Below are 18,825 nucleotides of genomic sequence, written 5' to 3'. Positions count from 1 at the left end.
CGTACTTAAAGCGCAAGGTTGCATCTATAGCTCAAATAATTGGCGCGTGTTTACAGTGCATATATCCTTTGCGCCGGCGAAGGTCGTGTGACTCATTTCGTTCTGCTTGAGAAGCTGAAACATTGCCTGAAATTGTGCGCAAACCACCTGTTGCTCGGTCACGCATTAAAATCCTGGTTGCTTTTGTTCTTTTTTCTTGCGGAGTAAGAAAGGGAGAAGTTGCTATTTGAGTACATTTACGTGACGTTCATTACCGGCAGTGCTTCCTTACTGAATTCAATCCTTATCACCAACATCTTTATCGACGCCCAGCTTCCTGCGTTGGTTTGCACTGCCGCTATAAAACCTTGCTCCCGAACCGGCCTCCGCAATCGAAATCGCGATGCCGTAATGTCGTCAATCCCAGGGAGCGCACAGTACGAGGTATACAGCGTTCCCGCAGATGTCCACACGCATACGATCTCAGAACCTGCCTGTAATGCGTGTGTAAATGCGCGGCCAGCCGGCAAATCTGCTGCAGGCTTCGTTCCGCCGTCTCCCGATGCCTATCGACGCAACAGCCCCCACTCTCGAACTCTCCCCTCTCCCTTGAAGCCTGCGAGCGTCGTGCCGTGTGTATCGCAGCATGACAAATGGTCCCCCTCGAATAAAACGGACCTCGGGACCACCTTTTGACCCGGCGACAGTTGGCGGCCGGAGATGAGTACACGTAATATGCGGCCGAGCGGAGACAAAGGACTTCCCAGAAGACACTCGGATTTTCTTCGTTGACTGTCTAACTGCAGAACCTCCTCTTTGCACGCTTTTTTCTTGCATTGTCTCTCTGTCTAGATGTGTAGAGCTGCTGCTCACAAGCGGCGACAATCTCCCGTCCCCATCGCCGTAATTGCGAAGCCCGGGAGCGACTTCGCGCGGTGCGTTGCCCTCCGGTTTGGCCATTCTTCGGGCTGCGCAGTGAACGTTAATTTGGGTGCTTCTCGCAGATGGACGCCTCCATTCACCTTGATTTTGCCAACCTTGTAACCAGCAGCGGGAACTTTTTTTTTTTTTTTCGCCTCTCGCGACGGAGGGGTGCACATTAGTTACGGCTTCGGCCGGTCCACTCCGGCACGCGATTTCGAGTTCTGAGAAGTTTAACTAGACTAGCTGTGTGTGACTGGGCGAAAGCATTTTACATCGTTGGAACGTACTAGCTGCGAAGGATGGAACCACGAAAAAGAAACAAAATATGTTTTTATTTAGTGCATAATAGGGCAATGACGACATCCAGCATGACATCACGGAATGCAAGCATGATGATTTGCACTGTGCGATGCTACAGCGCAGATCACATTTTTGACAGATATCGTATGTATATGTCGGGTCTCTTTATTTGCCACGTTTGTTCCCGCGTACGCCGGGATTGGTCATTAAGGTGGTGAAGCAGGTCCAAGGACATTTTTAGAGCGCAAGCTGAGTGCGAGGTGACGTGGAAGCTGATGAAGTCATGCGAACATTCACGTCCTCTATTCTAAGCGTAGCATATAACGCGCACATTTTCGCTAGCGTAATTAAATGGTGTTGGGGAAGACATGCCACGAGCACATCATGGATCAAAACTTTCTGCAACCAATTAACTAGGCCTGCGGCAATGCTTGTGCTGTACGAGACGCCAGGAACTCAGTGTGTGGAACATGTGGCATGCTCTGACCGTTCACGTGCGTCACGTGGGTGAAGTGATTAATGCTGCCGGTATCGTACCAGACCTCAGTTTCCGTCAAAATACAAAGGAATAAAGGCCAGGAACGTGTGTGGCACGCTGTCAGGCCGTGCGGGCAAACAGTACCGTTGAAGCTGCGTGAGAGACGGGACGAAGGGTGGCACAGTCAGGGACGCTGATGGCAGCCGTGGCTGAGTCAATTCATTACCCGTGAGCCACCATTACCCGTGAGCCACCGTGGGTTCCGTGGCTAATGCTGCTGCCGCGGTCAGCGGCTCGCGTGACCGCGCGGGAAGCCGCTGTGGCCTAATGTAGCGGCGATCCGCATCACGCCAGCACCGCTCCTCTTCCCAATAAGGACCAGCCTGCCGCGTTCGGACGCCCACCGCCCATAGACAAGGCCCTGTAGAGCTACCCCTACGCAACTCCACGCATATCTTCCAATAAATGGCCCCATGACGCGATGTTTTCGGGATGAGGAACGAACAACCGTCGAGAGCCAGTGGCGTGTTTTTTTTTTTTTTTTTTCCTTCTTCTTTCGACTTGGTGACGCAACAACCGGGCCTTCACGTACGTTCAGTGGTTGCAACTTCAGACTTTTGCTGACTGGGTTAGAACTCGGATAGTTGTGAGCTTGGTCTTGGGGTGCGGTCATGGTGTGGTGTGGTGGGCAGCTTGCTGCCGTTGTGTGAGAAAGCGCTCCCCGGTTGAACGGGAGGGGGCGGAGTAGAAAGACAAAAAACAACCTATGGCCACCGCAGCGACGATTTCCGGGAACTCTCTGCAGTTTAATAAATGCCGAGGAGCGAAATTTCACCCGCACGGTAACCCGGGAGTGCCTTGAGAATTCACTACTTTTCGATTACATACATAGCTGTATTGGTGTAGGGATTGAAAGGAGTAATATCCCGTAAATTAAGGTACGTTCTTTTTTTTTTAAAGGACGGTTTTACGACGATGGAAAGAGGCCACGTAAAAATCCGCTGAGCAAGATACGGCGGTAGCAAGAAAGCACCCTGAAATACTGCGGTTGCGCACTCGTGACCTCTCACGTTGATATGTAGATAGAGAATTCGCTCATACACCCGCTGTATAGATCAAGCGCTGAACAGGACAGGATTTTTTGTCCTACATGTTTTTCTAATAACCGCAGAAACTTCTGCATTGCGTCTCTCTTGGCACGCTTAACAATCTCGTAATAGAGAAATTTGAAAATGTAATTGTATGGTTCCATCTATCACTAACCATATATATATATATATATATATATAAATTTGGAAAGAAGGAAAGAAAGTGGAGAACAAATGCCCGCCAGGTGGGATCCGAACCCACGACCTCCAGAATACCGGTCTGGTGCGATAACCACTACGCTACCGGCGGGGCGATTTTCCCCTCCACTTTCTGAGGTGTTTATGTTTTGGTATTTTTGTTTCCTGTGCTTGGTAGTGGTGGCCAGCGCCACTCGGACTACTCGGGGTGAAGGGGACCTTCTTTTTAACCCCAGGGCCGTGACTGGAGTGTATACGACATGTCAAGAGTGGTCGACCAGCGTTGAACCCTCTTAAGCTTCCTATGGCACCAAGACTGTCAGAACAGAGGCCCTCGCTATGCATGTAGCGAATCAGAATTGGAAATGAGGGGCTCGTTGAAAATAACACAGAAATAAGAGTTGGCAGTCAAGAAAACCTCGGAAAGCAAAGGGGACGATGTGGTAGGTCATTGAAACAGATAAAGAATTTGGAAAGAAAGAAAGAAAGTGGAGAATAAATGCCCGCCAGGTGGGATCCGAACCCACGACCTCCAGAATACCGGTCTGGTGCGATAACCACTACGCTACCGGCGGAGCGTAGTCACGGCCCGTGGGTTAAAAAAAGGTCCCCTTCACCCCGAGTAGTCCGAGTGGCGCTGGCCACCACCCCCAAGCACAGGAAACAAAAACCTTAACATAAATACCCTAGAAAGTGGAGGGGAATATCGCCCCGCCAGTAGCGTAGTGGTTATCGCACCAGACCGGTATTCTGGAGGTCGTGGGTTCGGATCCCACCTTGCGGGAATTTTTTCTCCACTTTCTTTCTTTCTTTCTTTCCAAATTCTTTATTTGTTTCAATGACCTATTACATCCTCCCCTTTGCTTTCCGAAGTTTTCTTGACTGCCAACTCTTATTTCTGTGTTATTTTCAACGAGCCCCTCATTGCCAAATCTGATTCGTTATATATATATATATATATATATATATATATATATATATATATATATATATATAGTTGAGAAAATAGTAGACGCACGATTAAAAACAACAGTGGTTTACTGACGTTTCGACTGGAGGACCAGTCTTCATCTTAAGTAACAAAGAACGTAGAAGCACGCACGCTTATATAGGTGCAGAAGGTATGCTGCAGTGCACCCTTGTTAACATTGCCCTGACATTGCCCACGCCGCCGGTAATTGGTATTTTCAGGAATGGATGTGTCACCGGCGGCTTCCGTTCTGTATTTGTTGTTCTTGTACTTTGCATTTCGTGTGTCGAGACGTTCCCTGCACCATTCATTTATTCGTGTAATTCGTATGAAAAGCGTTTTTGAACAGCTCCCTACCCTGTCTTTTTTTTGATGGATGAAGTTGTATATATTGCTGGGCTTTTTAGAAAAGAGTTTGTCGTCATGTATAGTGCCACATGTATAATGCCCTCCCTTCCCTGTTCCCTCACCCCAACCCGCAAATGTTGTTAACAAGAGTGCACTGCAGCACACCTTCTGCACCTACATAAGCGTGCGTGCTCCTACGTTGTATGTTACTCATGATGAAGACTGGTCCTCCAGTCGAAACGTCAGTAAATCACTGTTTATGCTCTCAATCGTGCGTCTACCATTTTCTCAACAATTTTTTCCGGCTCCTCGAGAAGTTTCTTTTACTGCTTACATATATATATATATATATATATATATATATATATATATATATATATATATATATATATATATATATATATATATATTTATATATTTATATACACACACACATCAGTGAGACGTGCAAATTGTTGTGTGACCGACCTCGAACAGCACCCCATGTTTTCGTCGGTGTATCTCGGCCATACACTTCCTCATTATGCCATCAGCCCCCCCCCCTCCCCCCCCCCCCCCCTTCCAAATAAAAGATCACCAGGGAAAAAAAACTCACCGGCCATTGAACCATCTGAAGGTAGTTGTCCAGCCAAGATGCGTGCATGGTTTCCTGGCGAGGATGTGTCGGGCTTTCGGGTCTGCGGTCAGGTCTGCAGATCGAGCCGAAATGACTATTGAGAAAGTCTCTTTGGAACCTGGCGTACGCACCCATGAAGTCTTCCAAGTTGGCACCTCGGCGGAAGGCGCCTTGTGCTGCCATCTGACTCGCGATAAGCATCGCCGGTTCTCACTAGTCGCTTACGTGCCATCTCGTAGGCACGCTCGTCGGACGCGGCATTGGTATCGACACGCCGTGGACGATTACAGTCGCGTCGCTGTTATCGGTCCCGGTTCGCATCGCATTTTTCTTCGAGTAGGCTTCACTGTGAAACAGACAATATGTGAAAGCCAGCTTACAAAAACCAAGCTTACGCAGGCTTTCTAAACGAACGCCTCACTTCTAGTGTGATTCCTCCCCGGGAAGACATTTTTTTTTTTCAGGTGAAATATAGGATGTCTTGTATCAAAATGTGAGGGTCCGGGACCGTGTACGCTTGTGTGGTGTAAGCTGGCCAAGCTTACACCGATTGCTTTGAAGTCGGCTCCACTTGTTAGCAACAATGCCTTCCTACAACGACATATTTCCATGGGCAATATAAGCAGTCTTGTATCAAAATGTAAAGGCCCTAGGACCTCATCGGTGTGAGATTGTTACCCGTAAGCTTTCTTTCCCAAATTGCATTTTTCCGCGCAGGCGCTTCAAATCGCACGCCCAAGCCATAAACAGCTGCGCTGTAGAATACAGCCTGCCCAGGGGTTTAATTACAGCAAGTTTATTTTCGCATCGTAAAGAATTACTACGCAGCGGCGAGTTCCAGCGGTATGTAGCTTCAACTTTCGTGACGCAGGCGACAGTTCAGCTGCTGAAGACTTCGGCGATTGCATGTACACAGCCTTCACGTTGAACAGCGCGAGGGTGGCGATACCGCCCGGACCTTGCGCAACTCCATAACCACGAAGACGGCGAGGCCGACCACCAGGAAGATGAGTAGCAAGAAGGTCGCGATGAGCACCTATGGCGTCGAGGCATCGTACATTTCTAGTGTCAAGGAGAAACTGTAGCCCTGAGTATTTCAAAGGTAAAACAAGACAACAAACTTCGCGCGCGTGTTGTTGTTAAAGACAGGCGCTTAACGTTAAGTGGTAGATATAGAAAGGGAAACGCAGCTTCAAATACCAAGTGCAGTCGTTCGTTCCCTCTGCGATCGCGCGACGGCTCTGGGTTCGAGGAATCGGAGGCGATTGCCCTCCGCGTTACAAAGGAGACCAAACAAAAAAATAATAATAACGCCAGCCACACAAGAAGAGTTCGGAGTGAGTCAGTAAATAAATAGTTATTGGCGGTGAGATGTTTGAGTGGCGCCCCCTGGCTCTGACGTCAGCTTAGGGACTCGCGCCGCTGTCGTCTGCTGCACTCGCGCCGCTGCTATACGGTCACGCCTCGGTCGCCCGCTTGTGAGGTGCAGCAGTGCCTGTGCTAGAAATCGCCTGATTTGATGCTTTAGTGAATTAAAAAGCGTATTTCCAGTAATTCAGTCATTTGCCAGCCTCGAACACCTCTGAATAATTTCAAGCTGCATCCCGCGCAGGTTTGCAACACACGAGGAGACAGAGAACAACTTTCTTCAGAGAATCGGTCAGATGATCGTGTGTAACTCGTCCTTTCTAGCTTATTTGCGAGTTTCAGTGCTCAGAGCTCATCGATAAGTATTCAAAATACGTAGGCTTCCATAAAGTATTTTTGAGATGCTCTTATCAAGACTGAACAGTCTAATATGCTACGCGCCAAGCAGCGGGTTCCTACACGCGCATCGCACAGCGGGAAATAAAACGGCTATCTTCTATTTCTTTCGTTGTTGTTTACTTGTACATATCAGATGATTATTTTTTTCTGTGCCCAACGCATTAATTTCTCTACACCGTCACAAACGTTTTATTAGGAGGTTTGGGGATGTTTGGGAGGCTCATAAAGTTCGTGTGGATATTTTCTTCACGCTGTAAGGCATACAGTGCCTTCTTCAGAAATTGGCTTTGGTTATGGCTGCGTACAAGAAGGTGCATATTTTCAGCGCGCGTTGTTTATTCACATGCAAAAGTGATGGGAAGACTCGTTCTACGCCACCGCGAAACGGCGCAAGCAACGCTGTCCAGAGCACTCGAAGGCGGCTTTTGTGCCCCGAATTTCTATCGTAACCATCATTATCGTTATGAACTGAATCTCAACCCGAACAGTTGTAACATGAATAAGGTGTTGAAGGCTTGATATACTTGCTAACGAACGCAATAAATAGTATACGTGACGGTTTTCAGTATAACAAGAATCGAAACCGATGAATATGTCCAAGCAGCTCTTTATTGTTTTCCAAGTCTTTCGGGCGTAAAGAACAGCTCCTGGCCTACTCGGGATGAACTGTCTTGTCCTGGATGGAGGAGCCCGCCCACAAACGAGCTCGATTTTACTGTTAAATAAAGTTTTCTCCCCTCCTACTCCTCATCTGGAGTGCAGTTTTAATATAACGCATATGTTAATAGTGGGAAGATATGGCTGTGGAAAATGTACCGACATATCCTTCCAGGTCCGAACAAACATAGCGCTACTGTATTTTTACCGTACACGTTACTCGTTTTTCTCAACAAGCGTCCATACTGGTTAGCAGCCTGTTGTAAAACCACCATGCGCCTAGGCACACAGTAGGTTATTTGGAACCCGCTGTACATTTTTTGAATCCCATAATGCATGTCGGCATACCTTCACGCCATGACAACGTAAATTGATGTAATACAATACTTTCGAGCGTTCGGCAAGGTTGCAAAAACTGTTTTACCACATACGATTACCGGGAATCATAATGCCTCCTGCGAAAGCCGAGAGCCCCGAAAGCCTGGAATTCGTATTTCATTTTCGCTGACTTTGGCTGTTCGCTTTGTTCGAAGGATTGCTGGCTACAGGAGCTGCCTAGCTCCGACTCTTCGTGCTCCGCACAGGACCGGCTTCGTAGGAATTGGGCGACGCCAGCAATGTTTCTTCCAGAGCGTTATCAAAAACTAAGCTTTGAATCCCACCTTGAGCTAGTGTGTGCGATTTTAAGTCTTTTATTATGTTAAAAAGTTACGCACACGCAAAATCTGGGGCGGACAAGCACCAAAAGTCAACCGAGCGCCAAGAAACAACAGGGAGAGCGAGGCCGAGTGAAGCAGACGACAAATGCGAGAATCCCTAAGCCGACGTCACGGAGACGCGCTTCGCAGCGCCGCCCGTGGTCGCGCTCACCGCCAATAGCAGAGCGGAAAGCCAGTCCTGGTACGGCGCCCAGTATACGGTCGGCACATCTACGTGGTCAGTACCCGGTTGCGCCACCTCTGCGCAATCGCAGTGACGGCGGTTGCCTGCCGGATACCGTACCGGTTTTCCGCTCTTCTATAACTCTAAAGGCCCGTTCACGCTTGAGGTGAAGCGACGCGACGAAGCGACGAAAGCGACAGCGATCGCCACCCTTGCTGTTCACACTTGCACGGGACATCGAGCGACGGTGACAACGATTTTTTGATTTTCTTGTTACTGTCTCGCGCTCGGAGCGAGACGTCACGGGAGTTTAGCCGCTTGTGGAGACACAGCATCCGGGTGCTTTGGCAGGATATGACGTCAGGAAGTCTCGCCCCCTGCTTCCGCTTCAAAGGCAACGGTGCGACGGCGGCGAAAAAAATTGCTCGGGACCGATCTGCTCTCGTCGCGCGACGAAAGTGATGCCAGGCCACAAAAGCGACAGAAATTTCGTCGCTTTCGCTCGCTTTCGTCGCGAGTGTGAACGGGCCTTAATATCACATGTTTCCGAATCGGAGTTAGCAGGTACACGAAAGTACGACCACTTGCCATGCTTACAATATGCAGCAATGGCCACTGCCAGCAATATTACGGTGCCGCAATGACTACCGTACAGCAAAGACTACTTCCTGCAAGATTAAAAGCGGATGGATCGAGTGCGTGAAAATAGATTATACTCGAGGGCAACCTGCGCCCTATGACTGAGCCCTCACATTAAGGGGACGTCGGTCAAGAAACAAGCTGGCCTGCATATCCATAAATTGCCAGGCCTAGTTTAGAAGTGTACCACACTTGCAGCAACAGCCGTTCAATAAAATGGGAAATTATGAAACATTTAAATTGGTGTCGCCACAGGCAACCATTTTTCGTTGCACTGATAACGTCACAAACAATGACGCGTCATGATTAGTGCACAAAGGGCTGCTTCTAAACAGCCCTAGCGCAGGTACCTGCAAAGTTCCAACAATATATCCCGCAAATTTAAGTAAACAGCTTTAGCTATGGGTTGTAAAACAAGTGCTGCCTTACTTCCGGTTTGTGAAGTCGAAAGATGAATATTTAAGTAACTGAGGGGTATAAAATGAAGTACAGCCATAAATTTTGCTTCCTACGTAAAAAAAGTATTTTTTGTCGCCGAAAGGAACATTCGGGACCGTCAAGGCTATAGTGCACCTAGAACGACTCAAAGGCGACACCAAGGAAAGGATGAACACCCGTTTCCTTTTTAATTATAGGCGTTTCCTCGGAACACGAACACGCACATGGTTTCACCCGGTCTCTTTCTCCTCGGCTGCTCCCCTGAAGTAGCAGCTGCTATAGCTTCGATCACGCCCGGAACCATATGTCAAATCTCGACCGGCCCATAACGAACCACCGCGTGAAATCAGGGGGGTTCGTTAGTCCTCCCACCCGGCCTTTTCTTTCTTTTCTCATTTTTTCCTTCCTGCTTTCCGCCCACATTCCCGCTTGGTGTGCCTATGCCGCTGCCGTTACGGTTCACTGGATCCCGCGCCCCTTCTATATTCTCCCCTCACTTTAAAAACGCACACGAAAGTGCGCGATATACAACGCCCTAAATAACGGATAGCTAAGAGCGAGCGAAAATGGAACGACGCTCATCGGTGGAGGAGAGCGCTCGTTCTCATCGTCACCGCGAACGAAACAAATAACACCGACCTGCAACTTCCCACAGGCCACCGCCCTCAAAAGAAAGAAAGTTGGCAGCAAAAAAAAAAAAAAAAGAAAAAGAAAGAAAGAAAGGAAGAAAGAAAGAAAGAAAGAGGGGTAAGGAGAGGGTAAGAGTGAGACAACCGAAGCCGCTACGCTTAATAATAGCAAATTTTTGGTGAATGATCTTGTGATCAAAGAAAATGTCAAATGTCCACCGTGAAAATGCTACGCAATGAACAATCCACACTGCAAAGGTCGCGAAAGTGCAAAGGTGAAGAGAGAAAGAGAGGAAGAGAAAGTTGAAAGAGGGAATGAATGAGTGCGCAAGCTCAGATCGAGATGACAGGGGACTCGGAGGAAGAGATTTCGGGTGTGGAGCAGCTCCAGTGCGGCGAAAGAGATAAAAAAAAGGAGACGGCACAGGTAAAGGGCATCCGAACGAGCTAGGGTACAGAAGAAACTCTTCACCACCACCCCTCCCCCTCCGCCTTCCGTCGGTTTGGTCCTGCGCGCGCCGCATGACTCACGTAATCGTTTTCAATTACGGCGCTACGCCCAAGGGGACCGTTGGAAAAGGCTAAATTATGCATTCCCGAGCGAGCCCTCGGCCCCACATGCCACGGCTGCGACGGTAAGCGACGCGGTGAGAGCGCGAGCAGCTCCGCGGAGGACAGCGAATGGGGGCAGGCGAGGGGCGAAAATCGGGTCTTCTCGGCGCCCACTTCGATGCGGTGGTCACGAGAGAACACGGGGTCCCATCCCTGACCTGGCGGCGATGCCTTAGTTCCCGTTCCACCCCACCTCATTGTCCTCGACGATTTCTGCGCGCCGATTCTCAGCGACCAGACTACTGGCCCGGTGGAAAACGAAAGGGCGAGGAGTCAGTCGGCATTCCTAGGAATTAACGGTAGCCTACTTGTAACCGCAGTCGTGTATTGTAGCGTGAGTGTATTGTGGCTTGAGCTACACTGGCCGAGGTTGAGCAGTTTCACGTGGCTCCTGGAGAGCCGTGCTGCGCATGCGCGAGCAGCAGTGACGTCACATGGCGCACAAAACGTTGCTTGCTGCCCGGCGTCTCTCACACACCCCACGCACCCAGCGTCTTCGCCAACCCCCGTTCCGCACGTGGCGGCCCGGTCCACTTGATGATCATGCGAGAGGTGGCCGAATGTGGAACCGATGGCTCGTGCGTCGCCGCAACACCGGTGTACGCCTGTGGAGCCATCTTAGCTCTGGGGCGATTCGTGACGACGCGCCGGAGCCTCTTGATAAATATACATATGTCGCATAATGCGTATACCGTGTGTGTGTCATTGCAGCAGCAGTAAGCATGATAATCAAGCTAATCCTAGACAACCAGGAAAGCTAAGAATAACCAGCTGAACCTTAGCTCACGCTGGCATAGCCGAGCTAAGACACTGCTAATTTTTTTTAATCCCCAAATTTAGCGATACGCAACCAGTAATTACACCAATGCGAGGCAATGAGCGTTTATGTCTGCGGTTTTATGGCAGCTAAACTCAGAAAGCGGTAATTGATTGTTTTGTAATTGTAGACTCCATATTCGTTGCATCTCAATGTCTTATCTGAAACAATTTTACCGCACAAGTTGAAACTGAAGTTCAGGCTGTAGTTTGAAATACTGAAAGAATCCCCTACTATTAGAACGAACTGGTTATGAGTGTTTTAGCGGTTTAAGGGGGACTCACCTGACCACATTCCTATGGGACTAACTCGTTTATGACCCACGGGCCTAAAAAGCATCGTGTAGAGATACAAAAAAGTTTTACAGGAACATAAAAATGTTCCTTACGGCCTAGTTTGCTTCTTTCAGAAATATATAATTTTTTTACTGAAATAAAATATAAACAAGAAACACATTTTGGTTTATCCAGTTTTCAGTAGATGGCGCTAGCTGCGTAAATAGCACATGACGCGAGAGTTTCGTTTTTTTTATTATTATTTCGGTACGAAAGTTACATAGCTCTGAAATAAGCAAACTAGGCCGTTGTGAACATACATATGTATTTGTAAAGCTTTTCGTATTGGTGCACGACGGTTTTTAAGCCCGTGGGTCATGAAGTAGAGAGTGCCATATGAATGTTAACGGGCGAGTCCCCCTTCAACCACACGCATATTACGACAGCGACAATTCCTTTACCCTTACGAATTAGACGTCCACTCGGCATTGTCATGCAACAGCTGTTAGATTCTGCATGACTGTAGTCGCTCAGCGATGGGTGCACGAGATCTGTCTTCACAGTTTCTCCGCAGCGAGATATCGCGCAGATTTATGTTGATAATGATGTTGATTTTTAGTGCCGCAGGGCTCAAGGGCAAATCGCACTGATTTATGGTCGTAGTGAACGGGGGCCTCGGTGCATTGTGACCACGGTTTTAGCCATGATGATGGCTTATTCCGGATAGCGTTCCAGCTCACAGAAATTTGAAAAGAAACAGCACGTAGATGGAACATCCGGCTAGTGCTATCTACAAAGCTATTTCTACCTTTTGTAACGAAAGTTGTCCGTTGCTTCGCGTCATCCGGTCAAGGTGTTCTCAAATATTCACCTTTATGCCTGCGAAGCGTGCTTCTTTGCATGCTTGTACGTAATACAAAAAAGCCAACTTTATGATTTGGGGCATGATGGGGTTTTCAGTTATTCTGAAGTTCTTCATGGCCAGGATTGCAGGACATCGCCTCAAGCTTCGAATAATTGACGGAACGTAGTGTTTAAAGTTGAAGTCACCCCTTCCCTCCTTCTTTCTCACTACTACAGTACAGTAGTACCAGAGTCCTTCAATGCCTTTCTGGTCATGAAACTTCGCCGTCACGCTATGGGAGAGCTTCGTACGCTGCCCAGGGAGGCCGCACCGCGGCGCTGGTGTTGATAGGAGGGCAGCCGGGGGCGTGGTCAGAGCGCGCTTGGCAGGGAACGGACCACGGAGCACGGCCGGGCTGGAGGAGCGGCGGGCGCGCACTTTCATGCGCGTTCGCTGGCCCCTCCAGTCCGGCCGTGCACGGAGTAAGATAAAACAAGTGCGCTTTCGCTTTAGGTGTCGTGGGCCGTTCAAATGGACTTGAGTGGCGAAAACATTTGGTGCGAACGGGCATGCTGCTACTGCGTTCCTTGCCTGCCGGTCTGGCTACAGAGCAGCGGCGGCCGCCTGATGCCCTCCGATCTGCGGTGGCGCCACTCGCGGTAGCCCTTGTCCCCGTACGAAACTTGGCCGGGAGTTTCATGATCAGAGAAGCATTGAAGGACTCTGGTAGTACTGTACTATTAGAACACAAACGCTCGTCTGTGTCGTTACTAAGGCGAAAGGTCCTCATGTGTCCAATAAGGAGAAACATTCAACGTAATTCGTCGTTCTGTGCGTGGGTAATACCGCGGGCCATGGTTAGATAATACCATGGGCCACGTGCCGCTAACGTGACAACCGAGGCTGTGAACAGATTAAGTTGAAATGTATGTATGTATGTATGTATGTATGTATGTATGTATGTATGTATGTATGTATGTATGTATGTATGTATGTATGTATGTATGTATGTATTGTACAATAGAAAGAAAGAAAGGTCCACCAACAGGCGTAAATTGTCTCGCCTAGGGGCGGACACTGGAACGCCTGCTGGTGAGGGGAGGTGGGATAGGGAGGAAAGAGTACTGAGGAATAGGGGATAGGGGATAGGGTATATATATATATACAACACATGGGCAAGGTTAAGAAGGAACATATAAAAAACGAAACACTAGACATATAAATAAACATCAAGGTACAAGACACAAAGGTGTAGCAAAAAGGGCGCGCGCGCACACACACACATACACACACACACACACGCGCGCGCACACACACACACACACACACACACACACACACACGCACACACACACACACACACACGCACGCACGCACGCACGCACGCACGCACGCACGCACGCACGCACGCAGACAGACAGACAGCCAGACAGACAGACAGACAGACAGACAGACAGAGGAAAGCTACACCAGCAGCAGCACTCCACTGCAACCTGGCCAGTTATGTGATGCTGTAGTGTAGTGCGCTGTGGAGCCCCGAGGCACCCAGGTATGCTCCCAGGGACTCGAGCACACTGTCCCGCTCCCTGGCACCGCCTGGGGGCCAAAGCAGTTCCTCGAGCGACCGCACACTTCGTAGCACGGCCAGAAGCTACGTAAATGTGGATTGAGATGAATTCGGTTATTTTAGCATTAATGAAGATAATTTACAATGGAAGAATGTTTACGGTAAGTTGGTAGTTCACACGGAGCAGAAAATTAAGCGCTGCTGTATTCACAAAGGACGACCGGAGATGGAGTTAACAAAACGAAACGTACAATACAAAGCACTTTGTACTGTACGTTGTGTTCTGCTACCCCTGTCCTTCGCCGTCCTTCGTCTTCGGAATAGCTTCATTTTCAGCTCAACACGTTCCGTCCCTAACTAACAAAAGTAACAGAAAACTAGAGCGAAACCCTCATGGCTTCACGAGCGCGCCAGGGGAAGCTTCTGCCTGGTTCTTTGTCGATACTCAAAAAGTAACTCGCGCCATGTTCGGGGATGGAAAGTGATTCGCGTCGGGTATGCCGCCAGTTTCTCGTAGAAAATACTGGTGATTACGGAACGCCCTAAACTATTCAGCTATTTGAAGTATACCACCGCGTACAAAAGGCAAATGATCAGCGCTGTCTTAAAGGGACACTGAAGTGAATTTGTCAAGCTCCCGTTTTTGCTTGCACTGCGTAGACTGGCTCAAATTAGCACACTTTTCATCGTTTATCCGGTTGACAAATCGGTAATTATTTTACAAAGCGCGAAAGAAGAAAAACTACCATGCGCGGTTTGCGGCGGCCGCACCAACTAAGGCTGTGACGTTGAGAGGAGGGGCGCCGTGATTGGACGATGCCCAAGGTTAGCAATCACGCAAGTTTCGGTTTCGGTTCTGTAAAACATAACCAATGGCTTTGTTGGATGGGCATTCTCAATATCTCAGTAATCATCGTACCGCGCTTCTGCCATGTTGTCGGCTGTAAAATGCACAAGATAAGCCTCCCAGGACGGCTTGTAGTCGTAGCATTCACTAGCCGAGACCTACGCAGTGCATGAACGCCCTCCGCGTACCCGCAGACGCCCAAATGTCATGCGCTTTTCCCCCATATTTGGAGCTTGCCTCCCTCATGCCTGTATCGTAAAAAGCGTGTTCGCACCAGGCCAAGAGTCTGTTCATTCTGGCATGTGCCCACTGCCTGCAAGCAGTCGGTGCTTATGGCAACAGCACGCCAACGAGAACTCGCTAGCGCGCCAGTGCCAGCCTGCGCGCGTTTTGTGAACTAGTTCGTGTAGCCATGAACGTTGCGGCCCCAAAAAAGGTGAACTCAATATAGAAAACATCGGCGGAAAACAAAAAAGTTAACTTACAAAAAAAAAAGGCACGTACCCGCGGGGATTCGAACTCGTGACTCGCAAAATATTTGCGGAGAATTCCGAGCGCCCCAGACCGCTAGGCCACGGAGCGGGACACGAAGGCTTTGCTAATATAGGGTATATATTGTACAACCGGTTTACACTTTTATTTAGTTTTGGCATTTCAAGTCGCTTAGGTGACTATTTGTTGTACTGCGATCGTGCAGTAAGCGTCGCCCGAGTTTCCACAGTAGCTCACGTCTAGCAATTGCATTTCGTAGACGGAAAAGCGTTCGCAGATGCGTAGTCGTGCTGCTGACCGCTGTGCTTGTTCGCCCAGCGCAAAATAGTGCTTCCCGCGCCCTAGTTTTACGCTGTACGGTAAAAATATCAGTTGATTTTATTTGCTTAGTACCTATATTGACTTCGCTGACTCTTCTCCCGCCTTCAAGAGGCCTTATATTTTCCTACTGGCGTACCAGTCAGCGAAGCGTCGCATGTGCAGCGCTTGTGTGAAGCGACCTTGACTTGGAGCTAGATACAGTGTACAAACAAACCAAGTAAAGAAAGGCACATTCTTCCATTCACAAACGTGTCCTGGCTTCGTTTCAACTAAGCGAACGAATTGCGACCAAGCAATTTTTTTTTAACCTCCTTGATTGCGACGACCCGCCGGCGGCCGGCGGACGAAACGCTGGGCCGACTGACTCTGTCGGCCGGGGAGCCGTGCAGTAGCGCAGCCGTGGCGCAGCCAATTGCCAGCTCATCCCCTCCTGACGTCACACGAAAACGCCACAGAAAATGGGCGAGCGTAAAGAGAGGAGGACAGCGTTTTCGAATTAGTTTTTCTACTAAATAAAATCGCGTAAACGCGCCTAGAGTGGTCGAAACATGGCCTGGGGACTCCGGACTACAATTTGCGCTAGTAATCCCGCAATGTTTACATATCACTTCAGTGTCCCTTTAAAATGTCCTTGGGCGTGCACTTTTCATCATTTAGTCAGTAATGTCACTCTCCTATTGTATTCACGAGAAGCAGTTTCCTCGAGATTATAAGTAATGAATTGGAAAAAACAGCAACGTGCAACTCAAGTCGATTAAGAAATGAAAATATCTGTATAATCGGAGATTAATGAACAAAAATCACAATGAAATGAACCACAACACGTTATATTGAAGTTTTTAGTTAGTGGACGTGAAATATTTGGGCTCCAGGGACGTAGCCAGAGGTGGTTTGAGGTTCGAGCCCCCTCCGAAATTTTTTTCCAGGCAGCGCGTAAGCGAGACTTACCCTGGTATTCTGAGTCCTTCCTCCACTCGAGCCTCAGGTCGAGGAGATCCTTGAAATGGATTTCTTCATGCATAAGCACTGCGGAATCCTCCCCTCATCCGAGTGGAGGGAGAAAATGGAGTGGAGGAGGGACTCAGAATACGGCCCTTAGTGTTTCTTTCGGCAAACTCCTCCCTTCCGGTAATCCACAACGCCCTCCGAAAAGAATTGCAGGCTACGGCCCTGGTGAGCTCTTATACGGTATACTTCGAAAGTGCTATCACAGTCCTTTATTAATGCAGCTGAGCAACGGGGTAGTTCAGCTAGTAAGAAAAAAAATATTACGCAATCGTTACGTTCTAAACCACATTCTGTGGTCGTGTTTCATTTGATCATTACCCCGCATGTACGTAATGTCAATAGGGTCTCCGGTGTCTTCCCGTAAGCGCATCATTTCTGTGAGGCGCTTCACTTTCTCACACATAAAGTTTTTCTTGCAGTTAACTAATCACCGACATAACATGCAGTTAACTAACACCGAAAAAATTACAAATATTATCAAAATAAGCACTAATGAAACCAGCAGTGGGAAACCACAGTAAACGTGGGAAAATTAAAACTTCAGTTATCGACACTTATATACGATCTGAGTACAACCACGGGTTTCCCCTTCAGACGGCTTGAACCGCCCAAAGTACACATGGCAAAGGATACGGGGAGGACAATAGATTTCATGGCCACGTCGCTGATGTACGGGCTGTACCACGGAGAGGCGCGGCCGCCCGCTTCCTCGTCGCCAGCGTCGTCACCACCGGCGCCGTTTGCGGCGCCCGACGCCGCACCACCGGCCCACAACCACTTGCCTTTGACCTCGCCTCGATGTCCCGCTGGCTGTGACATTAGCTGTGCAACGGCTTCGAGCGGCTGTGGGAACAAAGCGCGAATTTAAAGGTGGACTTAAGCGCGTAATTATCGTAAAAAGATTCAGTTCACCCCAAATAGTGTACCTTTAATCGAACTTCCAGACACTTCTGTGAAAACTTCGTCTCTGGTTCAGCTAGTAATGAAGCGCTGGCCACGAACTACTTCTAACGCATCGTACCTTTAAAAATACAAGCTCAGTAAGTTTGCAAGTTCGCAAGCCAGTGAGGATATAAAAAAATATGTGATTTCGAATTCGGTGATCATCGGTGGGGCCGGGTTCGATCGATAAGTTCCGCACTTGCTTTCCGTTGTAAGGGGATGTGTGTTGGTACCAAATGTACGTCGCATTATCCCAGAAATCAGCTATCATATAGGCCTACTGTCAGACCAGGGTGGTACTTGTATGTCTGGTCATGCACCGGTGAAAGGCCAACGAGTAAACGTTGCGCTCGCACGACTCGCGCTGACTGAAAATGCACCCAACTACGAACACGAAGGAACTACGCGTCTACGTGAGTTAAATACATTTTACCCACTTAAGGGGGACTAACCTGTTAGCAGTTAACATTCCTATGGGACTTACTACTTCATGAGCCACAGACTTAAAAACCATCGTTCGCCAGTACGAAAATCTTTACAAATACATACCAATATTCGCAATGGCCTAGTTTGGTTGCTTTATATATATATATATATATATATATATATATATATATATATATATATATATATATATATATATATATATATATATATATATATATATATATATATATATATATACAGAGAGAGAGAGAGAGAGAGAGAGAGAGGTAAACAATTTCTTGGACGCCGGTAAGTATAATGAAGAAAATGAAACACGCCGAAAGAGGATTGGTTTTAACGTTTCGACCGGGGACCAGCCTTCGACGTTCGACGAAGGCCGGCCCCCGTTCGAAACGTTGACACCAATCCTCTTTCGACGTGTTTCATTTTCTTCATTATATATATATATATATATATATATATATATATATATATATATATATATATATATATATATATATATTTGTACTGAAATAAAAATAAAACGCTTGCTTACCAGACAGCTAGTGCCATCTTGTGAAAACTGGATGACCCAAAATAAGTTCCTTGTTTATTTTTTATTTCAGTAAAGAAGTGGCATACTTCTAAAAGGAGCAAACTAGGCCGTTAGGAACATTTCTACAAATTTGTAAAATATTTTGTATGGGTGCACGATGCTTTTTAAGCACGCGGCTCATGAATTATTCAGTCCCACGACTCAC

The 18,825-nt window shown here is 48.1% G+C and overlaps 2 protein-coding genes across 13 annotated transcripts in view; one reads left to right on the top strand and one right to left on the bottom strand.

The window, feature by feature from the left end:
- LOC144152669 (uncharacterized) overlaps nucleotides 1–18,825 on the top strand; it is a 539,910-nt gene that overhangs the window by 433,809 nt on the left and 87,276 nt on the right. The window lies entirely within an intron of this gene.
- On the bottom strand, nucleotides 5,808–17,533 carry LOC144152671 (uncharacterized). Its single transcript, XM_077684054.1, has 2 exons — nucleotides 17,330–17,533; nucleotides 5,808–5,937 (listed from the first exon to the last, which is right to left on the bottom strand). The coding sequence occupies exons 1-2, from the start codon at nucleotides 17,513–17,515 to the stop codon at nucleotides 5,821–5,823; spliced, it is 303 nt and encodes a 100-aa protein (XP_077540180.1). The 5' UTR covers nucleotides 17,516–17,533; the 3' UTR covers nucleotides 5,808–5,820.

This window comes from Haemaphysalis longicornis, unplaced genomic scaffold (genome assembly GCF_048455015.1).
Source record: "Haemaphysalis longicornis isolate Haplotype H1 unplaced genomic scaffold, Haemaphysalis longicornis Haplotype H1 scaffold_9, whole genome shotgun sequence".
Classification (NCBI taxonomy): domain Eukaryota; kingdom Metazoa; phylum Arthropoda; class Arachnida; order Ixodida; family Ixodidae; genus Haemaphysalis; species Haemaphysalis longicornis.
Note: the sequence above shows the minus strand (reverse complement) of the source record. Positions and strands in the feature narration are given on the sequence as shown.